This window comes from Peromyscus leucopus, chromosome 7 (genome assembly GCF_004664715.2).
Source record: "Peromyscus leucopus breed LL Stock chromosome 7, UCI_PerLeu_2.1, whole genome shotgun sequence".
In the NCBI taxonomy this organism is placed as follows: Eukaryota; Metazoa; Chordata; class Mammalia; order Rodentia; family Cricetidae; genus Peromyscus; species Peromyscus leucopus.
The window spans coordinates 21,939,006-21,964,287 of NC_051069.1; the positions used below are offsets into that span (position 1 = coordinate 21,939,006).

General features: G+C 39.9%; 2 protein-coding genes across 6 annotated transcripts in view; one reads left to right on the forward strand and one right to left on the reverse strand.

The window, feature by feature from the left end:
• Btg4 (BTG anti-proliferation factor 4) overlaps nucleotides 1–9,191 on the reverse strand; it is a 111,267-nt gene extending 102,076 nt beyond the window's left edge. The window contains exons 1-2 of one of the 2 annotated variants that reach the window (XM_037207497.1): nucleotides 9,021–9,191; nucleotides 8,518–8,565 (exon numbers count right to left, since the gene is read on the reverse strand). The gene's annotated coding sequence lies outside the window, so the exon portion shown is untranslated. Of the gene's footprint in view, nucleotides 1–8,517; nucleotides 8,566–8,681 lie in introns of both variants that reach the window. The other variant, XM_028865125.2, reaches the window with a different exon arrangement.
• A 95-nt stretch (nucleotides 9,192–9,286) lies between these two features.
• The window catches only part of Sik2 (salt inducible kinase 2), a 108,278-nt gene continuing 92,282 nt past the window's right edge, over nucleotides 9,287–25,282 (forward strand). For all 4 annotated transcript variants that reach the window (XR_005091954.1, XM_028864922.2, XM_028864921.2 and 1 more), the window contains exons 1-3: nucleotides 9,287–9,629; nucleotides 20,578–20,694; nucleotides 23,187–23,250. Coding sequence is in view for 3 of the 4 variants with exons in the window: in XM_028864922.2 (XP_028720755.1) it covers nucleotides 9,495–9,629; nucleotides 20,578–20,694; nucleotides 23,187–23,250 (316 nt within the window). In the remaining variant the exon portion in view is untranslated. The remainder of the gene's footprint in view (nucleotides 9,630–20,577; nucleotides 20,695–23,186; nucleotides 23,251–25,282) is intronic.

Sequence of the window (25,282 nt, forward strand, 5' to 3'; positions counted from 1 at the left end):
TTTAAAAAACTCTTTCTTTATTTGGTTGGTTGGTTGGCTTTCTTGTTGTTTGTTGTTGTTTGCTTTAGATAGGGCCTTGCTATGTAGCTCAGGTGGCTTCAGACTAAATATCCTCCTGCCTTTGTTTCTTGGGTGCTGGGATTATAGGCCTGTGTACCTGTGTTGACTTTTGAGAACAATAGTCCAAGAGAGAATTAATAATTATTAAACATTAATAATCTGGAGTATGGAGAACACAGGATAAAATGATAAACGCTACAGATACTTCCATTTAGAGAAGACTTATCATAGCTAAAAATCAAACTTTAAAAAAATTAAGGCCTGGCTCCCCATCCTTTAAAAGAACCAAAGGCTTCCCTCTTAGTACTACTGTGCTGCATTCCATAAGTTTTAGTATGTTGTGTTTCATTTTTCTCTTGTCTCAGTTGTTTTCAAACCTCTAATTATTTTATAGCTTTTTATTAAGATCTTTTCTATTCTTGGGGCTGGAGATATAGCTTAGAAATTAAGAATACTGGCTGCTCTTGCAGAGGACCAGGGTCTGGTTCCTGGTACCTATATGGCAGTTCACAACTCTATAACTCCAGTTCCAGGGAATCTGATGACCTCTTCTGGCTTCTGCACATACTAGGTATACATGTGATACACACATGAGGCAAAAACACGTTTAAAAGGTATTTTCTAATCTCAATTTCTTCTTTGATCCACTGGGTTTTTTTTCCAGAAATGTGTTGTTTAATTTCCAGATATTTATGAATTTTATAATTTTCCTTTTGTTACTGATTTCTAGTTTAATTTCACTGTGGCTGGAAGACATGTTTCAATCTTCTTAAATGTTTTAAGACTTGTTTTATTACTTAAGTGTGCTCTGTCTCTGTGAATTATCCATGAGTACTTGGGAAGAATGTGCATTTACTCGGAATCACAAAGATCCTGGATCACCAATACAATATTGAGAAACAAAAATAAAGTTGGACGTCTCAAACTTTCTGACTTTAAAATTATTAAGACAGTACTAATACTGTCATAAAAACAAATAGAGACAATGGAACAAAATAGAGCACCTAAAATAAAATCACAAATGTGGGGTCAAATAATGTTCAACAAAGTGCCCAGTGAACACAACGGAGAAAGGATGGTCTCTTCTACAAACGGTATTAGAAGATCTAGGTAGCCACAGACAAACGACTGAAACTGGATGCTATACACAAAGATCAACTCAATGTGAGCTAAAGCCTTGAGTATAAACCCTGAAAGCATCAAACACCAAGAGGGAAACAGGTGAAATAGTGTTGATACTAGTCTCAGCAATGATTTCTTGGCTCTGACAGCAAAAAGCAACAGCCAGCGCAAAGATCATCAAGTAGTGCTACATGCCACTGAAAGGCTCCTGCAGAGCCAAGGAAGTAAGTAAGAGAATGAAAAAGCAAGGTGCAGAATGGCAGATAAAGTTGTACCCTACATATCTAGTATGAGGTGATTGTCAAAAATATATAAGAAATTCCTATCATTCTATTGCAAAACAAACCAAATAGACTGATTTAAATATAGGAAAATGAGATGGTGAGATGTCTCAATGGGTAAAAACACTAGCCACCAAGGCTGATGACCTGAACTTGATCCCTAGGACCCAATTGTAGAAAGAGAACACACACACACACACACACACACACACACACACACACACACAATAAATAAATAAAATGCAGTAAAAAGTATTAACAGGCAAAGGGTGCAAAAAGACATCTCCCTAAAGACAGAATATAAGTAGGCATCATTATATGAAAAGGTGATCAACTTCACTAGTGACTGGAAAAACAAATCAAAACTTCAGTAAGATATCACTGTATATCTGTTCAGGTGGCTGTTAAACCCTAAGGAGGGGAAGATTACAGAAATTTTAATCTGTGTGCAGTGATGATGAGAATGCCAATAATACAGCCATTATGTGAAATAGTATGGAGGTTCAAAAACATAAAATGAGGCCATTCATGGGTATTTATCTAAAGGACTGAAATCAAGATCTCCAACATCTGCACTCCCACATTCACTGCAGCAGCATCCACAATAGCCAAGACATGGAAACAGCCTAATTATCACCAGATAAAAGAGTGACAGTGAGATGACTCGCCAGGTGAAGGAGCTTGTCCCAAGGCTAATGACCTGAGTTTGACCTCCAGGACCCACTATGACCTCCACACAAGAGCCTTGGCATGCACTGCCACATTTGCCCCAAAAACAAAAATATAAAAAATATTTTTTTTAAAAAAACAGATGAGCTGGGCGGTGGTGGCGCACGCCTTTAATCCCAGCACTCGAGAGGTAGAGCCAGGTGGATCTCTGTGAGTTCAAGGCCAGCCTGGTCTCCAAAGCGAGTTCCAGGAAAGGCACAAAGCTACACAGAGAAACCCTGTCTCGAAAAACCAAAATAAATAAATAAATAAATAAATAAATAAATAAATAAGTAAATAATAAAACAGATGAATGATAAAGAATATGATACATACAGTAATTTTTTTAGTTTTAGATTTTTTTAAATTGTGCTAAATGTTGACATATGATGAGCTTCTCAAATAAGGATTTAAAATTTTTCTAACCTTTAAAATGTTCTATTCTTTTTTTCTTTTTATTAAGAAATTTTCTATTCATTTTACATATCAACTACGGATTCCCCTGTCCTCCCTCCTCCCACCCCCCAGCCTTTGCCCCCAATCCACCCTCCATTCCCACCTCCTCCAAGGCAAGGTCTCCCCTGGGGAGTCAGCAGAGCCCTGGTACATTCAGTTGAGGCAGGTCCAATCCCCTCCACCCTGCACCAAGGCTAAGCAAAGTGTCTCAGCATAGGCACTAGGTTCCAAAAAGCTCATGCACTAATATTACCTCCACTTTTAAAACAAAGGAAATCCTGCTATGAACAGCACCAAAGAACCCGGAAGATACTACGCCAAGTGAAATAAGCTAGTCACAGAAGCACAGATACTACTATAGATACTCCCAATTCATATGAAGTATCTAAAGTAGTCAAAATAGTCAAACTTACAGAAACAAAAGGCTGGCTGGTAACTGGCAGGGTCTCTATAGAAGGGAAAGAACTGTGCAATGGGTATAAAGCTCCAGTTACACAGATGAATAAATTCTGGAGATCAGTTGGACACCATACTGACCATTTTAGACTAAATCTTAAGTGTTCTTACTTCTCACGCAAAAGGGAAGTAGGGAAAAAGTTTGGAGATGTAGGCATGTTATTACTTTGATAACTCTGATGGGTTTTATCCATCTACATATAAATGTGCCCAAAGCCACCAAACTGTACATAGTAAATATATAGTTTTTAAATAAAAAGTAATTTTACTTCACGAAAGCTTTCAAAAAATAAAATCATCAAGCAAGTTTCCTTCAAGGAATCTCAATACTTTAGTTTATTCTATAATAGTTTCTTACATATAGTGCTACAAACATGTCCAGTGACCTGTCTGATTGATGCTTGTTTCACAAACATCTTTATTTTATACTAACAGGTACTTGGAATTGGCATGGGCTAGAGATTTGGATTTTCTCTTACACTTTTACCATGGTTATTATAAAAATGTAGTGTTCATCCTACCACTGTAACCTACTTTTTTCTAAGCAAAACCATCTAAACAACTATAGTTAATAAACTTGGTCCATTTTTCACTTGAATGGAATCTAAATCCCATCCTAAGTTACTAGCATATTGACCTGCCTTTGGTCCTGAGATGATAAAACAGGGGTAAGAAATGCAGACATTCACAATCAAGGAACAAATAGTCTATGTCTTGTTTTCCAAGTGCACAAGCTGATTTTCTTCAGCAAAATATGTGTGCATTGCACGGTGAGCCATGAAGTCGCTTCTCCTTCCAGTTCATGCCACCTCCTCATCAGCTTGTTGTCAACTCCTCTCCTATTTTGTTTGTAAGTTGATTTTATTCATGCTAATTGAGTTGTAGACTTAATTCTTGTCAGTCTCGCTCTACTTTCCTCGTTTCTTTCTCTGTATATTCACATCCTTTTCCCTTTAGAAGTGCTAACTTGTTTTACTCAACTTAGTAACAGAGTGGACTCACAGCATCGTCTGGGAATGTTACATTTGCAATGTCATACAATTAAAAAGCTGGTCATTCAATTGTTCTCCCTCACTTATACTGAAAGCAGAGCTGCCAAGTTGACCGCCAGAAGTGCTTTTCTTTCTGTTTCCCCTCAGCCTTCACCCCTTGGAGATGGGTGCATACAAAGAGAAAAGGAGAGAGATGAAGAGGAGAAGAAAGCAGGAGTTAGATGAAATGAACAGCTGCTAAAACGTGAAGCAGGAGGGATGGTTCTGTGGGTAAAGGCACTTGCTGCCAAGCCTGACGATCTGAGTTCAGTCACCAGGACTCACATGCTGGAAGGAGAAAAGAAACTCCCACATGCATGCTATGGCATGTTAAACACACACACAAGCACCCATACACAAATGAATACTAAACGTAATTAAAAGGAATTAATAATCGCTATTATAGCTAACAATCCACAGGAAGCACATCTTTTGGAACAGAGAAATAAAGCTGAATCATGCAGTCCGAAGTTAAAGAACCGTAAATTAGGCTACATAGAGCTCTTCAGAGTGACAGTTACAACCTACTAGTCATTTTCAATGACACACCCGCTGCATTTCCATACAGGCAAACCTGGTGTTGGGTGCACTTCTTCCTACCTCCGACCTCTCTTCCTGTAACCTGTAGACACGGGCACACTGACACTGAACTCTTTTGGTACCCTCTCTTAGTCCTTTCTTTTCCTTCAGGCCTCAAGCCAGATCTTATCCTCAGACTCTGAAAGTAGGTGGTTGGCTTAATTATCTGATTCAAATAATCAGAGAGAAGTGAGTCAATCTCTGTTTTAAAGGTGGCCTTTAAAGAGGAGGTTGCTTATTTTTAGTGAGTCTGTGTGTACTTTCTGGCTCTGAAGTAAGTGGCTTTTTATCAATTCCCAAAGGAACCCACCCCCAGAACAACGAATACATATATATATAGGTATCTAACTAGGAATTATCTTTAAACTGAGGTACATATGTGGGCTCCTGGCCTAGTTAGAAGCACCTCAAGTACCATCCTCATTAATCTATAAATCTGTATCAATCTTTTGGCCTTCTCCCACTTCTCCCCTAACGTTCAAAACAATATACCTCGCTGCAAAGTAGAGAATTATTTTGGGAATTAAAGCTAGAAGCACAAGAGCGGTGGATGGCCCAACAGTCAGCAAACACTGCACTGAAAATAAAACGTGATCAGAGCTGGCGATGATATAGGTAAGTAGTAGAATAATTTGTTCAGCATACCCTGAAGCCCTGGGTTCAATTCCCGGTAAAACACAGAGAGGGGGGGGGAGGGAGGGAGGGAGGGAGGGAGGGAGGGAGGGAGGATTACACTATTAAGGATGGTGAAAAGGCTTAGTGGGTAAAAATGCTTGGCATGTAAGCCTGATGATTTGAGAGCCACCCCTGGAACACACCGTGGAATGAGAGAGGAGACTCAGAAAGTTATCCTCTACCTCTCCACACCTCCTGTGTCAACACACACACACACACACACACACACACACACTAATAAATTAAGTTTAAAATGTGTACATTATAGGGTGAAAAGGGCCAAGGAAAAACACCCTCTGACTTAGGAAGAGGAATTGAAATCCTGCCAATCCCTGAGGTCACTGAGCATTAAATCCCACCAATCCCAAGCCACCCTGGAAAGCTCTGCCTCCCAAGGAACCCTGTAGAAGTTCTGTATCCTGTTCAGTCTGCTACCACCTCACCCTAGAGCCAGCCACTCTCCTGGATTCTTCCCAATAAATCTCTTGAGTGAGGTTTGTTGTGTGGTGTGACATTTTCGCCCAAGGGAAGCTCAGCTGTAACAACTTTCACTGGAGCAGGAGGGGAGCAGAACTGTAATACTTACCCTAGCAGAGCAGAGTTGTTAGACTCCAGGGGACCTCAGCAGAGCTGTAACACTTTCACTGGGGAAACTTTTCCTTAAGTGGAGCAGAGCTGTAACAAACCCTCCCCTTCCAGGCAGAGTTGTTACACTGGGGAAACCTTTCCCTGCAGCAGGCCTATAAGCTGCTATGCTTACAGTGCCATTGTGGTATTCCTTGGCTTCCAACTGCCAGGACACCTTTCTATCTGAGCTGCAACGCTTACATATATAAATACACATAGGTTAATTTTCATTAAAGATTAAACCTACAGAAAAGTTGTAAGAACAGCAATTAACTACCCTTTGCCTGGATTCAGTCTAATATTTGACACATTTGTCATTCTCTATCTTTGCTAAACTATTTGCAAATAAGTGGCCTACTGCTGTGGAATAATCCTTTTGTATACTGTAAATGTATTGCTCTTGTTGGTTTAAGAGCCAACTGGCCAATAGCTAGGCAAGAAGAGGTTAAGTGGGAGAGCCAGAGTGAGAGAACGCTGTGAAGAAGGGAGAGTTGCCAGCCAAACACAGAGAAAGCAGGATATATAAAAGATGAGGTAATATGCCATGAGCCACATGGCAGCACATAAATTAATAAATATGGGTTAATTTAAATTGTAAGAGCTAGTTAGTAACAAGCCTAAGCTACCAGCCAAACATTTATAATTAATATTAAGTCTCTATGTGGTTATTTGGGAGCTGGCTGGTGGAACAGAAAAGCCCACCTACAGCCTACATCACAGACTTTTATCTATAAATACTTCAGTGTGTATTTCTTAATAAGGATACTTTATTTCATAACACAGTACAATGATTAGAGTCAAGAAAGTCAGCATTGAGGCCTAGAGAGATGGCTCAGTGGTTAAAATAGAGTGCTGCTTTTGCAGAGGCTCTGAGTTCAGTCCCCACCACTACACCAGGTATCCCAACACCACCTGTAACTCTAGCTATTTAGGGGACCCCATATGCATCTGTATTCACACATGCATGTAAATACACCCACAAAAAAAAAAACCTAAAAGTAAAATAAATATTTTAAAAAAAAAATCAACATTGAAGCAATACTTTTATCTAACATACAACCCAATTTAATTTTCAACAATTGCCCTGACAAGATTCCTTGGTAACATGCCATTCTAAGACCATATCCCACCCTTAGTGGCATGTCTCTTAAGACTTGAATCTAGAACTCTTCCTCAGGCATTCTTTCATGACAATGCCATCTTTAAGGGTACAAGATAGTTAGGGGGGTCGATTTCCTCAGTTTATATTTTTCTGATTTTTTTTCCTTTGTGACAGATTCAGAATATGCATTTTTACAGATATCACCTAAGAGATGTGTCCTGGGCACCTCATATCAGGGGGCTTTTTGTGTCATTTAATTCCCATTGGTAACTTGGGTCATTTTTTCAGGAAAGAGTCTGTCAGATTTCTCTACTGTAAAGGTACCTTTGTTAATCCTTTATAATGATTTTTTGAATCCAAAGATATTTTGAGACTGTATACATACCCTACTCTTCAACCAGATTTTACTTTAATGCCTATTGACAATTCTTGTCTGAACCAATTATTAGGAACAGCCACAAAATGGTGAACTCATAATTTCTACCTACATCCTCTTCTCACTTATCCTGTCTTTATACTTAACCTAAAAGTTAAGCCTGAGAACATAGCTCAGTGATACAAAACTTGCCTAGCATATATAAGGATCTGAGTTTCAGTTTCCTAAAAAAAGAGAAGGAAAAAGAAAAGGAGTGGAAATAGACATGTATGGGGGCTTATCACATTTACCACACTTCTGAGGACCTGTCTAAAAAAAGTTAAAGTGAAAATATGCAGTCTGGTTCCTTTTTACAAATTAACTAGACACGGTGACACCTGCCTTCAACCTCAGCACTCAGGAGACAGACCTCTGTAAAGTATGAGCCAGCCTGGTCTACAACACAAGTTCTAGGTTATCCAGGGCTACATAGTGAGACTCTGTCTCCAAACAAACAACAAAAACCCACAATGCAGAGCCCAAGATATGGCTCATTGGGTAAGGGCACCTGCAGCAAGCCTGGCCACTTGAGTTCATCAGTTCCCTAGACTCCACATAGTGGAATCGAGAACCAGCTCCCACAGCCTGTCCTCTGACCTCTACACAAAATAAATAAAATGTAAAAGTAATATGTGTTGTAATGTACAACAATTTCCAATGAACAGTTTCCAAATTGTCCATTTCTGATGCTCAGTTTGTCTCAGATTTGGCAATGGTGGGTCCCTTCAAGCTGTATTCTCTTTTGACATATTCTTCCTGTTGTATACAAGAAGTCTCCTTGCTTACTCATATAAGTTCTTTCAAAGGCATCTTAAACTTTCCCTGTCTGCCTCGAACTGAATCGTTACTCCTAACGAATTGGGTTCCTTTTAATGGAGAATGGGTACCCGGGAACCAAGGTTTGGACGCACATAATATATTTCAAGATATTAAAATGTTGCTGTTTACTTAGGTCACCATATGGAAGACTGGTGTGACAGTTTATAATTAGAATTCTAGCATTACCTGTGTGACGTTGGCAACTCCCTTCATTCTAGCAGCCTGCTGCATCATCTGGAAATAAATTGGATAGTAAAGCGTTTACAATTTCCCAGTTTGAGGAAGTATGACAGAAGATATGGCTCCCTCTTCCCCAGGGACACGCTCAAATAAGTAAAAACTGTGCCTACGTTTCAGGGGTTCCAGGCTTCGAAGCCTATTGGCAATTCCGAATTCAGGAATAAGTCATCTCTAGGGTCTCTTCAGAGCTGACATTTTTTTTTTTTTTTTTTTTTTTTTTGTAAGTGACCGATTGCTGTGAGTAGGAAACCTCACAGACGTCAAAAAGTGGAGAGATTTATATAGTAACGAGGAGGGGGCTAAAAAGAACACAAAGAAAAGAGGCTGTGAGCAACGCGTTGCTCAGCCACGGCGCTCCTGGGGCTCCAAATTTAGCGCAGCCGTCTACTGCCGGAGGGGTTTTTGGCGGGAAGGGCCGCTGGCGGGCGGAGAACGCGGGTCGACCCTACCCGGGACGGGTCGGCGGCGCGGTGCACCCTCCGCTCGGCCCACCAGGGCTCGCTCTTGCCCTTCTGCTGGAAGGCAGGAGGAAGGGGGCGGAGCCGACGGCGACCCCGCCCCCGGCCGCGGCGAGGCCGGAGTAGGCTGAGCTGGGCGCCGCGGCCGGAAGCACAGTGCCCGCCCGAGCCGCGCGCCGCCCCTCCCTCCCGCCACTGACGTCGGCGCTGCTGCGGTAGCCATGGTGACCGGTGGAGGCCCGCCCCCGCCCCCTGCCCCGGCCCCCTGACGTCGGCGCACGTCAGCGCCGGCGCGCGCCTGGCTGGGCCCTGTGGGGCGGGAGGGAAGCAGCTCTGGAGCGAGAACCGCGGCCGTCGCCCAGAACCTAGCCGCGCCGCCCGCCGCCCTCCTGCCCGCTCCGCGCCGCTCCGCGCCGGCCCGCTCGTTCGCGCTCCAGTTGCCGTGTCCTGCAGCGGGGGCCCAGCATGGTCATGGCGGATGGCCCGAGGCACTTGCAGCGCGGGCCGGTCCGGGTGGGGTTCTACGACATCGAGGGCACGCTGGGCAAGGGCAACTTCGCCGTGGTGAAGCTGGGGCGGCACCGGATCACCAAGACGGAGGTGCGGCTCCGGGGTTCGGCGGGAGCGTGGCGTGGTTGCGCCCCGGGCGGGGGACGGCGGGCCTGGCACTGTGGGGACCGCGGGGTGCAGGTCGGCGGGGAGGGGGGGGGGTTGTCCCTGGGAAGCCACACTGGCTTCCGTCCCGAGCCTCCCACCCGGGGACCTGGTCTGTGGCCTCGGCTCCCAAGCCCAAGTTCCGCGTCTTCCCGGCTTTCGGCTGGGGGTGGGGTGGGAGGGGAAGTCTCGGTGCTCCGGGGCCGCGCGGGGACCAACGTCGCCGGCGGGAGAAGGGGACCGGCAGCTCCCGGACTTGGCGGACGCGGCGCGCGGCCCGGACCAGGAGTCCCTCGCTGCTGGGCGAGGAGGGGGCGCCGCGGACCCGACCGGTGCGGACGGACCGCTGTCCGTTTTCTCCGCTTTGGGCCCGCAGGGTCTCTGATTCGGTGCCTGACTGGCTTGATCTCTTGCCGGAGGTGTATATCTAATACTCCAGACAATAGAACTGGTTAAAAAATGGTCATCTCAGCTCTGCACCGTCGTCTGGGGTTGTCCCTTTACCAGGTGTGCATACTGGCTCCAAGCACGCATTCCTTAAGCCACATCAGATGGACTCCTCAGAAAGCCCTCAACTGCTTCCTTGCAGTGACTCCAGCATCCCCCTCTATGGAGCATTCTAATGCACCGCACATATTTTCTCCCCAAGTCTCTGTTCTTACCTAGCCCACCCCCTTCCTTCTATTGCCTCAAGCTGCTCTCCTCGGGGTCTCTATTTTAAGACGTGCAAATTAAATACCTTGGAAAAAACGATCGAAACAAAACCGGTTTTTAGACTACAACCTAGTGGTTTTGACGTACTCTATTCTGCCTTGTGAGTGCCACTGTAGTTTCACAGGTTTTCATTTTCTCTCCCCAGATTTCATTTCGTCCGGTTTTTTTCCCTAGTACGTTCTTCAGAACGTTCTAGCCTTTTAATGTAGAACTTTTCTCCCTAGGATGACTTACGTAAGGTGAAGGGCATTTAAAAGCCTGAGTGTTTTCTTAGCAGTTGCTCTTAAGAAGTTTTGCTTCATGTCCATTTTCATAAAGGAAGATATGTCTGACAGGTCTTCACTTTTTGTTTTGCCTCACGGACCACCTAAATCTGACTTCTTTAGGGCATCAGTACCAAGGTCAAAGTTTTTCCTTTCATAAATTTACCTTGTTGTGAATCTAGATTGTTTGTAATGATAATATGAGTATATTGACGTTACCAAATTTTTACATAGCTTAATATGATCCCGGCACTCTTTTTAATGAATAAAGTTGTTTCGTTCTTGTAAAGAGCTATGACCAAATTGTCATACCTTTGCCTCTGTGTTAAATAAAAAGGAAATACCTTAAATTGGTATCTTTTTTAGTCCTTTTCAATGACTGTCAAAAATGGCACATTTACAGAGAGTCTGTGAACTTTTGGGTTATATTGTTGTGTGGTTGGATACCAAATCTGATAGTTCATTCTATTTTTTCTTATTAGCAATATTTGGTGGTCAGCTCTTATTTGCCAGATAGAGTTGAGTTAAAGTGGTATATGAGAGCTGCTTAAGCGGAGCTCATGGTAACTGACACTCTTAAGGGTCACAGTCCTCATGGTGTCCCTTTCAAACTGATATTTCTTAGGAAGCAAGCTAGGGGGCACTGTGGAGTAACACTGCCTGTGACTGTCAGGTCACATTTGATTGAAGACACCTGTCAGATCATGGCAGCGCTTGCAGATCCTAGAGAGAGAGAGAGAGTGTGTGTGTGTGTGTGTGTGTGTGTGTGTGTAGTATATGTGTATAAAATTATTTTACATTAAAAGCTAAAAGTTTAGCCTAGAGATTCCTCTTCCCTCGTGCTGTTCTATTTTTACAGTGGGCAGGTATGAGCATTTTGTGGTAGCTTTGTGATTGCCGATACTAAGGCACAGAAAGATGAAATGGTATACCAGTTCTGTAAGGAAGTCTTTGTGGATGTTTCAGTTTGCAGTGTTCTCTGAAGTTTTATAGGGAAGTTTCATGAAGACTTGTTTAGGAAGAGCTTGGATTCAGTTTCTAAAAGTATAACATTTGTTTTCAGTGAGTTTTTTCTTTAGAAATAATTATTTTTTATTTACTGAATATTTGTATCTGATAAATAGAACCACCATGCAAACTGTAAATAAAATAGTGAAAATTTTAACTCTTACATTATTTTAGATTATCACTGCTTAATATACTATATCTAGTTAATTACAGTGAGAAGTTAATGTAGTATAAAGAAAACTATTAGCAAATATGATTGTGTTTCCTGCTTATAGAAACTCCTTTATATACTGTATTTTAGCATTGTAGTTTATGTGTTTTAGAAGAATCATTTTTAGCGTGTGTGTGTGTGTGTGTGTGTGTGTGTGTGTGTGTGTAAGAGTGAACATGTTGGTCAGAGGACAACTTGCAGGAGCTGGTTCTCTCCTTCCACCATGTGGGGTTAGGGGTCAAACTCAGATAATCAGGGTTGGAATCAAGTGTCTTTACTCTCTGACCATCTTGACACATCTTAGGGCTTAATTTAAACATTCAAATTATGAATACTTTCATTTTTTATTGGCTCTTCTTCATCTTCTGTTCCATATCAATCATGAAAACAAAGGTATATATTTTTGTAGTGCTTGGGAGAAGTCTGTTTCCCTTTTAGAAAAAAAAATAGTATACAAAAGAGACATTAATTTTGGTCTAAGCTATCAAGTGACTTAACACCAAAAAATATAATTACATCATCTGAAGCAGTATTATTCATGTGCTAGCGCTCTGTAAATTTTGCACACAAAAGGGAAGGCAAGGGGGTGGTAGAATCCAGCTTCCTAATATAATACTTCATAAAATCTTTGCAGAGCTGGTTTATGAATTACAGAAGCTAATTTTATAAAATTAGCACAATGGGAAAAGAATAACACCATTTAGGCTATTAAACTATTTTGGGCAATAGTGGTTGCTAGTTTTCTGTTCTATGAATGTCCTTGAGTAGTGTTTTATAAATACTTTATTAGGAACAACTTTTCCCGTCTAGTTAACTGTAAGTTAGTTCGAGGTGGGATTGTTTGTTTTGTTTTTGTTGGTTTTGGTTTTTTTTTTGGTCTAAGTAAAATTCTAGGAAAATTACTTGTATCCGTAAGCACCCCATTTTCTATTAAAGAATGTTTAGTACAGCAAATATTAAGAATAAAGGAGAGCATGGTACACCAAGAGTATATAGTTTCTCCGCAAGTGGGGGAATACATTGTTCTTAACATGTCACATTGCCTTTTAGTATTTTTAATGCATTGTTTTTTAGATGACAGCTCATGATCCATGTCTGTGCCCACACATTTTGCTTATTGTATATAACTTTTTTTTTTTTTTTTTTTTTTTTTTTTTTGGTTTTTCGAGACAGGGTTTCACTGTGTAGCTTTGCGCCTTTCCTGGAGCTCACTTGGTAGTCCAGGCTGGCCTCGAACTCACAGAGATCCGCCTGCCTCTGCCTCCCGAGTGCTGGGATTAAAGGCGTGCGCCACCAACGCCCGGCTGTATATAACTTTATAACAGCATTTTAGTAGGTTAGTATTCTACCTTGTACATAACCCATTTTACTTAGGACTCTTACTGAATTTTTTATCATGTCCAGTTTTCAACAACTGACAGGGAACACAATTGTGTACATAAGTCAGTGTCTGTGTCGTAAATGTTTTTAGGGAGAAGAAATTGCCAGTAATTTTCAGAAGACAAATTACTAAGTGAGAAGTTATAATTTTTACATTTGAGAATTTGTATTACTTTATCATGTTTATTTTTGAAAAATGTAAAAGTACAGATAAATGAAAATAATTACCTCTACTGTCAGTACCCAGAGATAACCATCATTATTATTTTTCTTCAATACCATACTTTTTGTGTTGCTACCTCCGAAGTTATATGAAGGGAAATGTTTCAGAAAGTTACCTTATTCATGGCCTTTAGGGGTTAGGCTGCTTACTTACCCCTGAGAGAACCTGGACTCAGAACGACTGTCAAAGCCTGTCCGAAAACTTCCTTTGTGTGCTGAAAAGTTTACTGTGTGCATTCTGCAAGTTGGATGTTCAGGCATAATTCACAGACTTTAAAGTGTAGAATTTCTTAATGCTTTCCAAAAGCAAAGTTCAAAATGTGTTTTTATAGCAAGGGTAGAACGAAAAAGGTATATTAACCCATGAGCGTGGGTTTTTTTATAATTAATTTTATTAAAAAATTAATGTGCAATGGTGTTAGACCCCCTGGATCTGGAGTTAGAGACAGTTGTGAGCTACCATGTGAGTACTAGGAATTGAACCTGGGTCCTCTGGCAGAGCAGCCAGTGGAGCCCTCTCTCCAGCCCTGGCATGGTATTTCTTTAAGAGGTCTTTTAAATACAGTTGGGTTTTAAACTTTGCTTTGACATTCTACAACTCTTTTCAGTAGGCTTGGTATTAGTCTTATGCTGCAAAAATACTCCAGATTTCATTCAAGAAGTAGCTGTAATAGGAAGACCTGTGGCCAGATACCTTAGCCACTAACATTTGAATCTAGGCTTGTATGTGATCTTCTCTTGGATATTGAAATAGGACTCTGATTTGACATTGGACTGTTCACTAGTTTCTTGGCCCTCAAACAAGTAATAACTGGCAAATTGTTTTGCTAAATATTATTAAAATCATCTCTTCTTTTGGGGAATGGAAAACAAATATTCACAGTTAGAGCTGTATAAATTTTTAATTTTTAATTGTGTGTGTGTGTGTGTGAGAGAGAGAGAGAGAGAGAGAGAGAGAGAGAGAGAGAGAGAGAGAGAGAGAGAGAGAGAATGAGAATATGTGGGGAGGGACATGTGCATGCGATGGCACCATGGCGCACCATGTGGAAACCAACAGACAATTTTGTAGATTCAGGTCTCTCCTTCAGCTTTTACATGGGTCCTTGGATTTGAACTCGGGCCATCAGACTTAAATAGCAAGTGCTTTTACCCACTAAGCTGGCCCTGAATTGTGTAAATTTCTCTGCTCTGTAGAAATTTTTAACTTTAACAGAGTTTAGTGTGTTCTGATTTTAAGTTCTCTAAGGAATTCTATCTTGGCACCAGGCAATTAAGAAAACATTTATTTGGAAATCATGAAACTGGCCTCCTTGGACTCACATGATGACATTTGATTTATGACCCACTGCTGATTACAGCATCCTTGGCATCAAATGGATTACAAAATTCCTTATGGTACCTCTTTTTCCTTTTTTAGTAGACCTTTCACCTTTCCTCCTACATCTTTTTTAAGTGATTTCTGTAAAAGCGTTTTCATTTAAATATTCACATAAAATACTTTCTATCGTTCAAAGAGAAATATTCTTTATATCTAATTATGATAGTTAAAAGATTGGAAGACAAAGGGGAATTTCATCAGAAACTCTTTATTTTAAAATATTTAAAGTTCTTTAGACAGATTAAGAGATGCATCTTTAGTAAATTAAACTAGGGACAATCCTACTATGTTTTAAGTTCTTAAAAGTAAACACTGTCCACACAGTTCTGCCCAGTTACAGAAGTTAGGCCTGCTCATTATAGCCATTGGGGAAAAGCCTAGAGAAGAAACTAAAGATTCTTACTTCTACTCTCAAAACTCAGGAGATGGAGCAGACCCTCTTAATTCACTTGTATTTTATACGTTTGCAATATAATAGATATCACTGTGCATATAACCTGTGTGTTTTATTTCACTTGTTATTAACATCTCCAAGTTTAAAAAAAAAAAAATCTAAGCCAGTGGTTCTTAACCTTCTTAATGCTGCAACCCTTTAATACAGTTCCTCATGCTGTGGTAACCCCAACCATAAAATTACTTTTATAACTATAATTTTGCTATTGTTGTGAATTGTAATGTAAATATCTGATGTGCAGGATATGTGATATACAACCTTTGTGAAAGGATCGCTCGACCACCCCAAGGAATTGTGACCCACAAGTTGAGTATCACTGCCTGAGACAGCATTAGGAGGCATCTTGCATGTCACTGACCATATTTTATTTACCTAATTTGCTATTACTGAAAATAAAGTACTCTAAGTGCAGTACTCTGAGTGTTCCATACATTTGCATACCTGGTTGTTTCCTCAGAGCAGTTCCATCACAATGGAATTCTTGGATGGAAGAATCCATCCATTACCTGTCTTATGGCCTGAGATGCCACAATACCCTCCCTCTACAAAAGGTTTAATTACCATTAGGAAGAACACTTTAAGGAATACTACTCTATTGGGTTCTTTTTTTACTTTTATTTTCCAGTAGACAAAATTGCTTACATTTTCTTTGCTTTTTTAATTTGTATTTCTTGGATTACTTTGATTGTGGTATTATATGATGGCTATTTGCATTTCTCTTGTAAATAGCTTTTGTTGGTGTTGTTCTTTGGCTCTCTTTTAATTGCTTTGTCTTTTGTTTTAGAATTGTTGAAACTTTAAAGTGGGAAGTTATTTTGAATCACTTCTTTTACAGTCTTAAAAAGCCTCAGTTCATATAATTATCTTCAGCTGTTTGTATTTTTGTATTTAGTGATACATTTAATTTATTTACACGGAAGTCCTTGTCATTAATTCAGATTATTTCCATTGGGTTCTTTTTCAGCACCAAAGTCCTCAGGCTTAGTGGAATATGTGATTTTTAAGATCCTTTATAAAGAGTGTTGAGTTGCTTCCTAGGAAACTTATAATCTATTCATATTCATACCAAATTTCTACAAAAATGGCTGCCTCATCAAAACTTAGTTCATGTAGGCATCTACTTTTTGCTAATATAAAAGTGAAAATGGCATTTTTTGTTTTAAATTCACAGTTTCCTGAGTATGTCTACGGTTAAATCGTCAGCTACTTTATATATATAAAGTGATAGCAGTCTTTCTGATTTCTTATGTATGTCCTCCTGCTTTAGAGAGGAAGCCTTGCTTTTGCTTCTAGCGGAAGGAATAGTATTTTTATTGCTGTAAATCCACTTTGTTTTTAAAAGACTGTGTATATAATGGAGTTAAAGAGTTAAATGATTCCATTAACAACAAAGAGGTCTTTCAGTTAACGGAATCATTTTGACCTTCTTGTCCTAAGTTTAGAACTATTAAAAAGTAGGGAGTGGTATGCAGAGAAAGTTTCTACTTACCTTTGAAATAAACATAGACTTTAAGTATGCCTTTGAGAAATTCCAAAGTTTTTTTTTTTAATCAGTCACTCTCACAGACATGATCAGTTCTTGGAGAATAGGAATCCTGTCTGATTGTTTCTGTAGCTGAGGGATAATATTTGGCATACAATAAATGTGTGATGAGTGAACTTTGTTAAATAGCAAGGAGATTGAATTTGGAATAGAAGACCTGAGGTTGTAGTATCTGTCTGTCTGTCCCCTCACTCACCTTAATTTACTAGAGCTTTAGAACCTTTGTAGATGATGTGACTTTCTTCTTTTGGGAGATGAGTGGAGCCAAGAATGGTTTTGGGGTTTGGACAGAGGGCCTCATGCATGCTAATGTGTAATGCCTTTTGAATCTCAGTTTCATCAGCTTCCACTTATCCTACTTCTTCCATGTATTTGACAGAATTGAGAGATAAATGAGATAAAATGCATTGAAGTGTCTTGTAAAATTAAGAAGTGTTATGCCGTTGGCAGAGCCACCGTCATTATTACTGCATTTCTGAGAAGTTCTTGGCAAAGAGCTCCGTCTTGCTCAGCAGAGATCCTTGTGGATCAAAAGTCCCACTCTTACATCTGAGCACTAGCTGGGCTGTTTCTGTGCCCCATACATTTAGATGTGGTTATGTGACTGAGTTCTAACTAATGAAATGAGTGAGGCCTGCCCATCAAAATCTCCCAGGAGGACCTTTGAGAGCTTTTTTTCTCTTTTCTGGCCAGAATGGAGACAACCTTCAAAGCACCTTTGGCAGCCATACCTTAAACATGGGAAAGCCTTTTTGAGCCACATATGCCTGCTAATAATTCCACCCATCTTAGCCTGCTATAAGATCAAGACATAAACTTTAGTTGTGCTTGAATCATTATAGTGAAGTCTGTTAAAGCAGTTAGACTGCCCCTGCTACAAGGATCCTGGAAACATATGCCTTTCTTTCTTTCTTTTTTTTTTCCTATTTTTTTAAAAATATCTTTATTTTATAATTAACTTAATTTCACATATTAGCCACGGATTCCCCTGTCCTCCCTCCTCCCACCTCCCAGCCCTCCCCCCAATCCAGCTCCCATTCCCACTTCCTCCAAGGCAAGGTCTCCCCTGGGGAGTCAGCCCAGCCTGGTAGACTCAGCCAGGCAGGTCCAGTCCCCTCCTCCCTAAACCAAGACTGAGCAAAGTGTCCCAGCACAGGCCTTGCTTTAGAGAAGCGTAATCCTCCTACAGTTGTCATACATAAGGAGTAGTGGTGTCCAACTCCACTTCCAGGAGACCCAGTGGCTTCTGACTTCTGCAGGCACCTGCATTTACATGATGCACATGTACACATTTTCAAAATTAAAGCTTGAGTAAAAGATATGCACAGAATTTCTTAATAAAAATAACTATGCTTTTTGTTTGTTTGTTTGTTTGTTTGTTTTGAGACAGGGTTTCTCTGTGTTCTTTTGGTGCCTGTCCTGGATCTCGCTCAGTAGACCAGGTTGGCCTTGAACTCACAGAGATCTGCCTGGCTCTGCCTCCTGAGTGCTGGGATTAAAGGCGTGCGCCACCACCCAGCAACTATGCTATTTTTTAATGTGATTTCCTTTCTTTCAAATTCTGTTACATGATTTTGACCTATCTTATAATAGAAGCTTCTTGTTGGTGAGAAAAGTGCTGATGTCTAGACTTCCGAAACTGTAGAAAAGACATTTCCTTGAAACATAATGTCTGAAACTCCATGTTACCTTCCTAAAGAAAGTTGAAATTCCAGTGTGCACTTGTCTTTTTATATGGGCAAGTTTTTATAAAAGTTACCTGAAGTAAGTGATCATCCTGGATTCTGTCATATCTTATTAGTAAGAATGGGGTCCCCCAAGAAAGACACGGAGAAATGGATGAGATCTACATGAACAGCCTGGACATGAGTGGGACCAATGAAGGGCGACGGTCGAGGGAAAGAGAGTGGGAAATCCTAGCTGGATCAAGAAAAGAGAGGGAGAACAAGGAGTAGGAGACCATGGTAAATGAAGACCACATGAGAAGGGGAGGAAGCAGAGAGCTAGGGAGGCCCACGGAGATCCACAAAGATACCCCCGCAAAAGACTGCTGGCAATGGTCGAGAGACGGCCGGGACTGACCTACTCTGGTGATGGGATGGCCAAACACCCTGATAGTTGTGCCATAAACCCCATCCAAGGACTGAGGAATCTGGATGCAGACATCCACGACTGGGCCCCTGGTGGAGCGCTGAGAGTCTAATTAGTGAGAAAGAGGAGGGTTTATATGAGCGAGAATTGTTGAAGCCAAGGTTGGATAAAGCACAGGGACAAATAACCAAATGAATGGAAGCACATGAACTATGAACCAAAGGCCGAGGGGCCCCCAACTGGGTCAGGCCCTCTGAATGGGTGAGACAGTCATTTGGCTTGATCTGTTTGGGGTGCAGCTGTGCGTTGGTGCCGGGTCCTGGGCTCGTTGCATGAGTTGGCTGTTTGAATCCTGGGACTTATGCAGGGACGCTTGGCTCGGTCTGGGAGGGGGGGACTGGACCTGCCTGGACTGAGTCTATCAGGTTGATCCCGGTCCTCGGGGAGACCTTGATCTGGAGGAGGTGGGAATGGGGGGTGGGCTAGGGGAGGGGGAGGGGGCGGGGGGGGGGGCGAGCATGGGAATCTGTGGCTATTATGTGGAACTGAATGGTGTTGTAAAATAAAAAATAAATAAATAAATACAAAAATTAAAAAAAAATAAGAATGGGGTCCCTTTAAATGTGTGGGTTGGAGGAAGTTCACTCACAAGGTTAGAGACACTTGCTTCTCATAGTGAGCACAGTATTATCACCATCAGTCCAACAGAGGCTAAGCAATGTTTGGAATTCTGTCTGCTAGAATGTAAAGAGCACTTTAGAATTGCCTCAGAACTTACTAGAATTCAATATGGGGAGTTTCCAATTACCAAATATCTTATTTAAATCAGATTGCCTTATTCCAAATCTATGAATTTCTAAAAGTTAATCCTCTTTAGTTACATGGGGAAAAAACCCATATAATTGTTGTTTCTGAATACTTAATCATTCACCTGCAAATTCACTTTCTTTGGATTCCTGTTTAGTTATGACAGAATCAGATCACATTTTCTGAAGTTAAACTCTTTGAAAGTTAAAATTAATATAGTTATTCACATTTGAGGTTTTGTGTTTTAGTTTGTTAGTAAGTTTTATTTCAATTGATATTACTTCACATGGATTAGCTTGAATATTTTACATTTCAGGTTTTTCTTTATTCAAAAATGTACTTGAGTGGGGAGGATCTGGGAGGAGTTTGGGCAGGGAAAAGAATATGATCAAAATATATTGTATGAAAAAAGGTTAATAAAAATTTTTAAAAGGCTTTCAGAGAGTGGAAAAAGGTCTATCTGTATATTCCTTGGATCCTGTCACTTTTCTAGAAACTGAATATCACCTGCTTCCCACCTGGCAGATACTCAAGAGGTCATTTACAGTGAGATCATTGGCTGAAAGTGCTAAGATTTTTTCAGTTTAAAGTAACTTTGAAAAGTTGTTTTCCACAGCACATTAAAAACTCTGCCAGACAAAAATCTATTGTGCATTATAAATAGAAGATTAAGAAATGTGTGTTACATAAATGAACATTGAGTTAAGTTTGCTATCAGTGTCAGACACCTGCAGGCGGCATCTCAGATAGCATTTACTAAGTCTTGACTGGAGGATGTTAACCATTGTATATTAATTGTGTCTGTGTGTGTTCTGGGCTACAGGTGGCTATAAAAATAATAGATAAATCTCAGCTGGATGCAGTAAACCTTGAGAAAATCTACCGAGAAGTACAAATAATGAAAATGCTTGATCATCCTCACATAATCAAACTTTATCAGGTATGGCTTAGCCTTATTCTCTTTATGCTTTTCCACCTTCAGGTGTCTGTTTTCATTGGAATTTTCCCTTTTTTGTTAGCTTTTCTAGTCTATAAAAGAAATGTTTTCTTAAGCTAAATGTTATCTCTTTCTATATATTTCAATTTGTAAAAAAATGGAACTAGGAAGCTACTTGGCAATTTAACCTTAAGTTGTCTTTTAGATTACCAGCTAACTATTTTAAAAATGGGCAGTTGCCCCTGAACTTGCTGGATTTGCAAAAGTGGTGGTACCATAAATAAGAACGTCATATTTTTGTCTATTTGAAAAGCTACTGTTTGTGTGTTATGAAATACAAAGGCTAAAATAGTGTATTGCTTAGAGACAAACCTTGTAATATGTAGATTCATGTCTTTTTTGTGAGTCATAAAAATAAGCCATTTTTAATCTGTTTTATTAGGAAATTTTGTAAAGTAAACTGCATATTAATTTAAGTCATGTTTTAAAAGGAATGTTTTCTAGGATTTTTTTAAAAGCAGTAATTCATATTTATTAATCAATAAACTATTTTTAAAAGTTCCTGTTAATTAATGTACCATATCTTGACATTGAAAATGGCTTTTAATCTGAAAGGTCCCAATATGCTGACCTGTGACTTTGGTGCCCTGTGATAGGTGTACCCGTGGTATGCTGGACTTAATCTGTGTTAGTTTGTAAGACCACCTGATAAGTTTTCAGAAGTTTTGTGAACGGATAAATATCACATTAGGAGCTCAAACTCAGCACATGTTTATACATAGGAATGAAATTAAAACTCAGAGCCCTTTTCTCAGAGAGTCAGTTTGCTATCACACTACTGCACTCAGGTGGACTACTTAAATGTCCTTGGGATTGTAAGAAAATATTAAAACTTCTAGTTTTATTTATTATGTCCTTGAGTGCATTTTATACTGTGATACACATACATCATTTGTTCTCTATAGATAGATAGATAGATTTATACATATATGTGTATGTATACACTTGTAAACAATGTTATTGATTGAAAATTCCAACTTATAAAGTTGGAAACCATCAGCTTATGATAAGCCTTCTGTGCATGCAAGAATATGTATATGGTGCCACTCAAAATATTTCCTAAAATTCCAAAACTGTAGCGATCTAATCCAAATTTACCTCAGATTTTCCCCGTAAGCATTTGTTTTACGTTCTGTACTCCTTTGAGATGTACTCGTGAACCATGTTCTGAACTGATTCCCAGGGTTCACGTGGGACCACCTACTGTATTTATCAAGTCGTTACTGTTTGATTTTTTTTTAGTTCCAAATTGTCAGCAGCTCTTATTTACTTACTTGCCTTATTTGATGAGGCATAGTGCTAAGCCTGTATTTTAGTGGAAAATTAGCTTTCAGCCTTTCAGGAGACAACTATTAAAAGGATGTTAAAGGGCTAGAGACATAGCTCCTTTGATAAAATATTTGGCATGCAAGCTAGATGGCCTCAGTTTGGTACCTAGAACTCACACAAAACTGGGGACCTGAGTTTGATCTCCAGAACCCAGGTAAAAATAGTGGTACACACTCAAAATCCCAGTGTAGGGAGGTGGAAACATGGATCCCTGGCACTTGCAGGGCCACTCAGCCTAACCTAATCAGTGAGTTTAGCACAAAGAGAATCCCTGTCTCAAAAGACAAAGTGGATGGCTTCTGAGGAAAACCTGAAGCTGACCTCTGTCTTGCACACACATGCACACATGTGTACACACACATTAATAAACATACACATGCACCCACACAAACATGCACATAGACCATCACACACACACACACACACACACACACACACACACACACACAAGTATACAGAAAAACAGTCTAAAAACTGCATGAGTCTAAGTAGTGTCTGTTCATACAGCAGAAAAATCAAATTTGTAACAATGATACACTTTCTGAACCTAGTAAAGCTAATTTAAATGAAAATACACAGCAGTAGAGCTGTGAAGAAGCAGCTTGCAAACAATGCTTTAAAATTACAGTACGTTGGAACAGTATTAACTAAAGAACACTAGGGAAGAATATTGATACCACATTGTGCTAGGTCAGCTAAACTATATCCTTGATAACTTAGCACTCACAGCCTCAAATGAAGAGAGGATGGGAAGATCTTCAGAATTTCTTTCGCCTGTACCCACCTCCTTAAACTTGAACAGGAATGCATAGGAATCACTTCTGTTAAAATGTCAATTCTAATTCAGCAGTACTGAAATCAGGCCTGAAATTCTGTATTTCTAGGAGGTACTAGCAGCTGCTACTGCTGAGGCCATGGATCCTCACTTAGAACAAGGATTTAACAGTCACAAAAATGGTGGGATGAGTTTATGAGGCTTGTAAAGGTTTCTGACTTCTGAATAGTTCATAACTCCCTCTTTCACTAATAATTTTAATCTGTGTAACCCTATAGAATGTGGTAAAGCAATCCTCCTGTCTGACTAATGTGGGATCGTTTATCAATAGGTAATGGAGACCAAAAGTATGCTGTATCTTGTGACAGAATATGCCAAAAATGGAGAAATTTTTGGTAAGTTTTTTCTTTACTTTTTTGTAACTTGAAGAGTCACTAGCCTGCATGAATGGGGTACTTCATATTAATTTTTCTGATTATTTAAGAATTGATAATATTTTAAGTCTTAGACTAGAATAAAGTGCTAGATAAGTTAAAATAATAAGCTTATTTTCTTATATGATATTCAAAGTGTTTCTTAACTTTCTTATTTGTATTAGAGAGTAGATAGTAAAAGACAGGGAGAAACTTGTCATCTGATAAGAGAAATTTTACTTCTTTTTACTTTTTACCATTCTGTTTATTGAGTCCTGTTATGGCTTAGCTTTTGGGAAATTCATTTGTAGCCTGTGTGTAATCTTGTGGCTCTTATGCTTAAGTCAGGCACTCATAGTAGCTGTAAGACCTCAGCTTAAGAGGATTGGTTTCAGGCATTTGGCTGCTTTCAGTTTGGGCTATGATACATAGGTTTCTATGGACATTCATGTTGAAATCTTTCACTTCCACAGTCTACCTTGAAGTAACATTTGCCCCGGCACATAGTGTAAGAACTTTAAAATAATATACATCTGCTTTGCCCTGCTTGACCACTGTGGTTTTGTCATATTGTACTTGGGTCTGTTTTATAAACTGCAATATAACATTGTTTTTACTGCTAAATCCTTTTTAGCAGATATTTCAATTTTCTTCAAATATCTTATTTATCAGAAGATACCATTTCCACATTCTTCCGTATGCATAATTATTTTCACCTTTATTTCTTTGAGAGGATACATAGTTTCATGCAGGGTCATTTTCCTTTGTCCTGAAGGATTTTCTTAGTATTTCTTATAGTACGGGTGATGAAATCCTTCAGTTTTTTTATATCTAAAATAGTCTTTATCCTTTTCTGGTATGGAGGATTGAACTGGAGGTGATTTCACCAATGTTAATAATTTGATGATAACATGCTTTTTGTGGTTTTCTTCCAGATTCTTTGGTTTAGTGATCATAAACTGTCTGGACTTGTAAATACAGCATTTTCATTGAATTTAGAAATTCTTCAGCTATTGTTCTCTTAACTGTTATTTCTGTCCCACCTTTCTCCACTCCTGTAGAGTCTAGTCCAGTCTCTTCTTTTTAAAAAATTTCCTTTTCCTATGTTTCACTTTAGGTAGTTCTCTGTCTGTGTCTTCAAGCTCACTAGTCTTGTAGTCTGTAGTATCTAATCTAGTTTTCTAGTTAAATATATTTTTCACCTCAGACACTGCACAAATTACAATTTGATTGGAACCGTGTGTGTGTGTGTGTGTGTGTGTGTGTGTGTGTGTGTGTGTATTTATCCCATGTCTTTACTTAGCTTTTAAGAATCTAGGATACAATTACAATAACTTTTAATGTCCATGTCCGCTAATCTTCAGTATCTCTGTTCAGCTCTGGATCAGCTTTGATAAGCTACTGTTCTCCTCTGTTTTGCTCATATTTTTCTGCTTTTTTACATAAAAGGATAGAGGGATGGGTCTGAAGGACTAATGGTCAAAGAAAACCTCACTGCAATTTGCACAAATATTTGAAAGCATGGTTCTATACATAAGGAGAGAAGAGGACTATAAGGATATAGAGAAGAACAAATGCAGAGTCCCTGAGGCCACAGAGTTCTTGGTATGTCTAAGGGTTAGCAAAGAGGCCACCATGATTGAAGAGAGGAAAGCAGGAGGGGAGCAAGAGAAAGCAAAGAGAAAGAACTAGTAAGAGATGCAGTCAAAAAGGTAAATGGGAGGAGCAGTAAGGAGCAGACTTAAGGACTTGCATCCATTGTAAAGACTAGCTGCTACTCAGATTTTCAGTGGTTATTCTCATTAAGATTTCAGCATGGTGCTGGAGAGATAGCTCAGTGGTTAAGAGCACTGGCTGCTTTCCCAGAGGACCCAGGTTCAATTCTCAGCACCTATGTGACAGCTGGACTGTAACTCCAGTTCCAGAAAATCTGACACCCTCTCTGGCCTCCATGGACACCAGGCACATGTGTTGTACAGACATACATGTGGGCAAAACAACCATACACATAAAA